Genomic DNA, 8,041 nt, shown 5'->3' with positions numbered 1-8,041 from the left:
TTTCTTTCTTGAATCTTAAACCCAAATACCCAAAACCATGAATGTGATACAAAAGAGTTCTAGGCTTATAAAGCCAATTTACAAAGGTTATCCACCCTCAAACACCCAATGCATCCCTCTCACTGTGTTTGATAGATTTACCTATGACACATACATACCCTTGATCTATGCCTACAATCCCCCAAACCCATCAAATGCATTACTACTACGAGGCCTCCAACATGCTCTATCAGAGTATAGAGAGTGGGCAGGTCGGTTTGATACAGACGAGAAAGGTTGCCGTATAATTCTACTCAACGACGAAGGTATGCGATTTGTCGAGGCATCAGCCGATTGTCCTCTTGTTCAGGTCATGCCCTTTACGCCATCGACATTGCTAAGCCTTAACCCGAGCTTCGAAGGTATAAAAGAGTTGGCTCTAGTTCAACTCACAAGGTTCACTTGTGGGTCTTTAGTTATAGGGTTCTCATGGAATCACATGGTGGCTGATGGTCATTCTGTGAGCCAGTTCATGGTTTCATGGGGTCAAGCTTGTCGAGGAGTTGAGATGAACCCATGTCCTTTCCATGAACGAACTATCTTCACTCCTCGAGACCCACCAAGGTTCGAGTTTGAGCATAGAGGTGTTGAGTTCATCACAAACGAGCTAGATGATGAATTTAGTTCCTCTAAGCCTTTATCGGGGAGCAATGTGGTAATGCATGTAGCCAACTTCACATCAGAATTTGTAGCCAAGGTTAAGAGGAAGGCTGCTTTTGCTTGTGGTGTTGACAACCCTTATACAACATTTGAGAGCTTGGTTGCTCATCTATGGCGAGCCATGACAAGGGCTCGCGGGCTTAATGAGTTCGAGACAACCAATATTAGGATCTCAGTGAACGGGCGCGCGAGATTGAATCCTCGTGTGCCTGACAAGTACTTTGGTAACGTTGTGCTTTGGGCATTCCCTACGGCTCAAGTGAAGGATCTATTGCACGAGCCTTTAAGTTACGCGGCAAAGAAAATACATGAAGCAGTGACGAAGGTGAACGACGATTACTTTAAGTCTTATATCGACTTCGCAAGCAACAAGGTAGATGAGGAGGGTCTATTGGCAGAAGCCCATAGAAAAGTGGAAAATTTGTGCCCAAATTTGGAAGTGGATAGCTGGCTCAGGTTTGCATTTAGCGATGTTGATTTTGGTGCAGGCGAGCCTTACATATTCATGCCCTCTTTTTATCCTATGGAGGGTTTGATGTATTTGGTTCCTTCTTTCACTACTGGGGATAGAAGAAGCATAGATGCCTACATTTGTTTGTTTGAACAACACTTGGCTTCCTTCAAGGAAATCATTTTCTCCTTAGACTAATCAAAACCAATGTTGGAATAAAATTTTTGGATGACAAGTTTGAACTATCCCTTCTCTTTTTGTTACTTTATATTTACTAATGGGTGATTGACAACATATGGTTTTGAATCTTGATTTTCCATCTTGTCTACTTCACGAGAAATATCCAGATGGCTTAGAGAATTTTGACTATTTTTTTTTTTTTTTTTTTAAGAGTCTTGATAATCTGATGCTTCGCCCGCGGACATACGCCCCATCACAAAACTGTAGATCATTTGCCTCGGGATACATAAGAAAAAGAATTATGGTACCTCATATTTTGAGGCAAATGATCTATGGTTCTTTGATGGGGGTGTATGTGAAAGGGGTCGTTAGAAAATCTTTGTTCTTTTTTTTTTTTTTGTGTAAGATCAACAAGTGGAATGCCCAGGCGAACGTGTGTGAAACTAAACAAAAAGGAAAGTTGGTGATGGTGAATATGGAATTATGGCCTTAATAATATAAAAGTAAAATATAGGGTAAATTACACTTGGACCCCAGATAGTTTGGCATAATTTCATTTTAACCCCCTACTGTTTTGATAATTACACTTACCTCCCCTTTCGCTGACAGGTTAAAATTCAGATATTATTTTACCCTCTTATTTTATATTATTTTTTATTAAAAAATAAGTTTTAAAGTAAAAATTAAAATGTCCCTATCTAAACACATTTTTTCAGAGGCATAGTTTTATTTATAAAAAGGAATAACATTTTAAAAAACGGTAAATAGTCTCTATAAAAGGAGTAACAATTGGGTTGATGGAAGGGTGTAAGTGAACCTCTTGGATAATTATAAGGGAGGAAAGTACAATTATCAAAATATTATGGGGGTCAAAATAAAATTATGCCAAACTATAAGGGGTCAAAGTGTAATTTATCTTAAATAAACAATGATTACTTCAAATCTTATATTGATTTTGCTACCAACAAGGTTGATGAAGAGGGTCTATTCACAGAAGCTCATAAGTTTTAAAAAAGTTTTTTTTTTTTTTCTCTCTCTCTCTCTTCTATGAATCCTGTTTGTGACGGAAACATTTGAAATCTCAAAGTCAATTTGAAGTTGAAATAAAGTCTCCACTCCCAAAAATGAACCTTATTTGAAATCTCTAATTTCTTGATTATGTGTTTCAAGAGAGCACTTTAGCTTCACCTTCAAATTAATGGTTAAGGTTTCAATTCAATTTGAATGTTTAATTAATTTACAGGAAGAGAAGATTTGTTTACGGTGTCTCCAACCTATAAATGCGAAACTTTGAATGTTTTATGATTGTCTCAATCAAGAGTCAAGACAGTCTCAATTTTTCTCTTGACCTAAGGCAATGCCTCAAATTGAGATGTTAAAACTTGGTTTTGATATTCTTGCATACACCTTTCCTCTAGGAAGGAGTATTTGCTATGCTCGAAAATAAGGGATCATGGAAATTATGTAATTTTGTTAAATCAAAAGAAACTTATGCACTTGTGCTAATAGTCCATAGTTGGTTGGTATAAGTCTTTTAGCAATACAATAAGCTTGGCTCTCTGTGGGTTTTGTTTTATAGTTCTCTTTATTGAGGAAATAAAAGATGCCTGCTTTGGAATGTCTCCGAACTCAATATATTCAGGCTTTTTATGGTTGAAAACACAGATTTATCGGTCCCTCTATGAGTTTTTATTTTATTTTTGTACTTCTCTTAATTTAGGAATAAAACATCTATGATTTGGAATGTTTGAGCTTTGTATTTCTTATTTTTGATTGTTTGTTTATATGTTAGGATTAAGAATTTTATTTTTAAATTGAGGTATTCATTTGGGTCATCATTTGATTAGTTAAATAACTCTTTAAAAACAAGAAATTGGGTTTTTAGTGTTAATTTCACCTTATTCTCATGGTTTTGATTGTGTTTTATAAATCTAACATGGGACTTGTACATTGATATTTATATTAAATTTTTTTTCCTTTGATATTTGTTTGGAATATAAGATATGGACGAATTATCGAAAAATATTAACATTAAACGATAAAGGAAATGAATGAGTTAGAAGAAAATCCAACAAAATGTGAGTGAAGATGTTGATATGGGTGAAAATAATTTAGAATCGAAAAAAGGGATGATGTTCAATTTAATGGATGAGGTTTATAATTTCTATAAAGCCTATGTTAGAACAATAGGATTTGCTATTAAATTGTATACCTATTGTTTAAAATTTGATGTTAGCTTATCTGTTGGCCTAATTTCTTCAAAAACCTTATCTTGTTCTCTTCACATGGTTTGGAGGTGAAAAAAAAAAAAAAGGGAAAAGAAAGGGATAGAATCTTACCCTTAAAGAGAACGTGAAAGATGACTGTTTTAGGAAAGAAAATTAGGTAGAGATAAGGATCAACAATCCCCCGTAGATATGACGCGGATGTGTTAGCTGCTACGTACAATTTTTGCAGATGCGGAAATTCTGAAACGTTATGACAATGACCTGTCAATCAAAAGAAAACTACTGTACATGTAATTAAAGTGGCTGATGAAGTATGAGAGAGAGAGACAAATTCAAACAAAGATTTGCTGTTGCAAAAATTATGTGATAATTTCAAGAACCAATGGCATGTCACCATGTGTCTGAAAAATTTACTAAAAATAAAACCCTTAAAACTGCTCTCAAATTTTCTCCCGCAATTTGCTATCGATGAACAATCACTTTTGCTCATTTAATACACATGGCTTCATACCATTGGTTCATCAGCTTAGTACATAACTTGAGAGTAAATCTCAACTCGACAAAATCAAGCAAATTACACAAATGGACAAGAGATATTTTGGTAAGAGTCGTGATAATATGACTCGCCAGTGGCATACTCAATCAACTCCATGACCTACGTCTTGGGATACACCTAAGTTTGGAAATTGTATAGACCTATGTCTTTGGATATACAACTACAGTTCCCCATAAAAAATTGTATCTCAAGGAAACCATGTATCTCGAGGCATATAGATCAATTTGTCCACGTCATGGAATCGATTGATTATGCCACATGGCGAGTCATATTATGAAGACTCTTTACGTAAACGTGACCAATTTTTCACTTATTTATAATTTTAACTAAGTGTTCATTTTAATTACCAAAACATGAACGATCATTTTTTCGTTTAAAAAAAAAAAAATTAAGGCTATCCCAAGATTGCCCTCGAAGTATTTTACCATTATACCCTAAGATAACATGACTAACATAGTATAATTTAAAATCTTATAGATTATCAAATTGGCAATCCAACACCACAGACTTCTAGATTTCATGAAAAAACTCAAATTCAGAATATTTTTGAACTTGATTAAAGGTACTGGAAATGGACGGCTACTGAACACCTACATTAAATATTAAAATTCAATGGTGAAATTTAACGGAATCTTATTGAATTAAAAAGGAAAGTGTTTCTCAAAACGAAAATGGTATTAAAAGAATCAATGGAGATAGAGGAATGAAGTAAAAAAATCCTCCAATGAGGTCGAGTGGTCTCCACATGTCCCTAAGTTGTGTATCTCCTATTAGAAAAAATAGAACTTGAAAAAATTGTTCTCCCTCGATGTTCTCAAAACTACTTCTCTAGATAGTGCTTTAGTTAACGGATCCGCTAGCATTTATGAAGTTGGTATGTACTCGAGCACGATCACCCCATCTGTCAACATCTATCAAACAATGTTATATCTAAGGCCTATATGCCTTGATTTACCCTTATATTTTCTATTTCCTGAAATGGCTAATACAACTTTATTATCACAATAAATAGTAATTGCATAATCACGAATAGGAGTTAATAGAATAAATTTAATAAAACTTCGAAGTCATTCTGTTTCTTTTACCGCAGCTGATAATACTATGTATTCTGATTCCATACTTGAAGTAGAAATACAAGTTTGTTTCTTTGACCCCCACGATATCGCTCCTCCTGCTAAAGTATAAATCCAACCACTTGTAGATTTTGAATCATGAGAACAGAGTTCCATGTAGCATCTGAGAATCCTTCTACTAGTTCAGGTTTACTATTATATTGTAAATAATAATTTTGAGTACCTTTTAAATATTTCAGAACCCTTCTAATTGCTTCCCAATGTTTAGGTCCTGGGTTACTTGTAAATCTACTCAATACCCCCATTATAAAAGTTATATCGGGTCTTGTACATTGCATTAAATACATAAAGCTACCAACTATTTTAGAATATTCTAATTGAGATTCCGCTCTACCCATATTCTTAAATAATTTCTTACTTAGATCACAAGGAGTAGGAGAAGGTGAACAGTCAAACATATTATATGTTTTCAATATTTTTTCAACATAATGTGCTTGAGATAAACTAATGGTTTTATCTTCTTTTATGATTTTTATTCCAAGAATAAAGTCTACCTCTCCAATGTCTTTCATATCAAAAGATGATTTAAGATAATTTTTAATTTCTACAATTATATCAATATCTGTATAAAAAATTAACATATCATCTACATACAATGACACAATTACATAACTTTGATTTAAAACCTTACTATAAATACATCTATCACACTCATTTGATTTAAATTCAAATTCTTTTATTTTCTTATCAAATTTATCATGCCACTGTTTTGGTGATTGTTTAAGGCCATATAAAGATTTATTCAATTTACAAACCAAATTACTTTTATTTGATTCTACATAACCTTCTAGTTGTTCTAGGTAAATTTCTTCATCTAAATCACCATTTAAAAATGTAGTTTTTACATCCATTTGATGTATATATAAGTTATGAATAGATGCTAATGCTAAAAGAACTTTAATAGAGATTAATCAAGTAACGGGAGAAAATGTATCAAAATAGTTTATTCCTTCTTTTTGCCTAAACCCTTTAACTACTAATCTTACTTTAAATTTTTTTATACTACCATCTGGTTTTAGTTTCTTTTTGAAAATCCACTTATGTCCTATAGCCTTACAACCTGGAGGTAAAGATACTAAATCCCAAGATCTATTAGATTTAATAGATTCAATTTTATCATCCATAACTTCTTTCCAAAACACCTTATCTAAAGATGTTATGACTTCTTTGTAAGTCTTAGTATCTGCTTCTAAAATATAGGTGTAAAAAATAGACAAAAATTATAATGTGGATCCTTTCTTGGTCTCTTACTTTTCCTAAGTTCTAGTTCTCCATTTTCTTGTCTTTTTCCTAATATTTGTTCAGAATGGGTTTCATTTTTTAAATTAGAAATATTATCTTTATGTTGAAGATTTTCAAAAAATTGTGCTTTTACAGATTCGATAATAACATTATCATTTAAGTTTAAAAATCGATAAGCTTTACTATTTTGGGCATATCCTACGAAAGCACACTTATATGTTCTAAAGCCTAATTTTTTAATCTTATCATCTGGTTTTCTGGCATAGGCTAAACACCCCAAACTCGCAAATATTTTAAATTCGATTTTCTATTTTTCCACAGTTCATATGGTGTTTTGTTCACTTTATAATACAGTACTTTATTTAAAATATGACATGCAGAATACAAAGCTTCACCCCATAAATTCATAGGTAAATTAGAATTTATTAGCATAGAATTTATCATTTCTATTAATGTTCTATTTTTGCGTTCCGCAACACCGTTTTGTTGATGTGTTCTAGGGGCAAAAGTTTCAAGTATAATTCCAAAATTTTCACAATAAACAGTAAAATTATTATCAAAATATTCCCCTCCTCTATCACTTCTTAAAATTTTAATTTTCTTTTCTAATTGATTTTCTACTTCTACTTTATATAATTTAAAAGCTTCAAAAACATCATTTTTGTTTCTTAACAAATATATATAACAGTATCTAATAAAGTCATTAATAAAAGTGATAAAATATCTTTTACCACCTCTTGTTAGTATCTCATTTAATTCACATAAATCTGAATGTATTAATTCTAAGATAGTAGAAGTTCTCTCTACACTACGATGTGATTTCTTTACTATTTTAGACTGAATACATATATGACATTTATCATCATTTTCTTTATTAAACTTAGATATTAAGTTTAAATACATCATATTTTTTATAGCTTGAGAATTTAAATTATCCTAATCTAGCATGCCACAAATCAAAAGATTCAACAATATAAGCAAAAGTATTTTCATTGATTACATTTAACTTAATCATATTGTTTACAACATACCCTTTACTAATGAAAATATCATCTTTGGTTAAGACCAATTTTTCAGAATGAAGGACTAACTTGAACCCATTTTTTTCTAACAAACAAGCAGAAATTAAATTCTTCCTAATTTCTTAATCATGTAGAACATCATTCAATAAGAGAATCTTTCCAGAAGTGAGTTTGAGTTCCATAGTACCAGACCCCGCAATCTTGATGGTAGAAGAATTTCATATGTAAAGTTGTCATTCATCTTGAACTTTGTATGATTTGAAAACAGATCTATCAAATGACACATGTCGTGTTGCACCTAAGTCGATCCACCAATGTCCTTTTGTTTCAACCATATTTACTTCAGATACAACAGCAACCACTACATCTCCTACCATGTTAGATTCGATTTTCGATTTTTTACCTTGACGTTTTCTATAATCTCTTGCAAAATGTCCTTTTTTCCCACACAAATAACAGTCGCCTTCATTCTTTTTGAACTGACTATGGCCATTTTTTCTGATAAATTTCTTGAATGATTTTCTATTGGT

General features: G+C 32.2%; 1 protein-coding gene across 1 annotated transcript; it reads left to right on the top strand.

Moving 5' to 3' along the window:
- On the top strand, positions 1-1,428 carry LOC147382221 (agmatine coumaroyltransferase-2-like). Its single transcript, XM_086429014.1, has one exon. The coding sequence runs from the start codon at positions 38-40 to the stop codon at positions 1,346-1,348; it is 1,311 nt and encodes a 436-aa protein (XP_086285140.1). The 5' UTR covers positions 1-37; the 3' UTR covers positions 1,349-1,428.
- The last annotated feature ends 6,613 nt before the right edge of the window (positions 1,429-8,041 follow it).

This window comes from Akebia trifoliata, chromosome 16 (assembly GCF_017979445.1).
Source record: "Akebia trifoliata isolate Shusen 1 chromosome 16, ASM1797944v1, whole genome shotgun sequence".
In the NCBI taxonomy this organism is placed as follows: Eukaryota; Viridiplantae; Streptophyta; class Magnoliopsida; order Ranunculales; family Lardizabalaceae; genus Akebia; species Akebia trifoliata.
This window is presented reverse-complemented; position numbering and strand designations above follow the sequence as displayed.

What these genes read in the sequence shown, in the direction of transcription:
- LOC147382221 (XM_086429014.1), top strand. Translation starts at nt 38, where the DNA reads ATGAATGTGATACAAAAGAGTTCTAGGCTTATAAAGCCAATTTACAAA.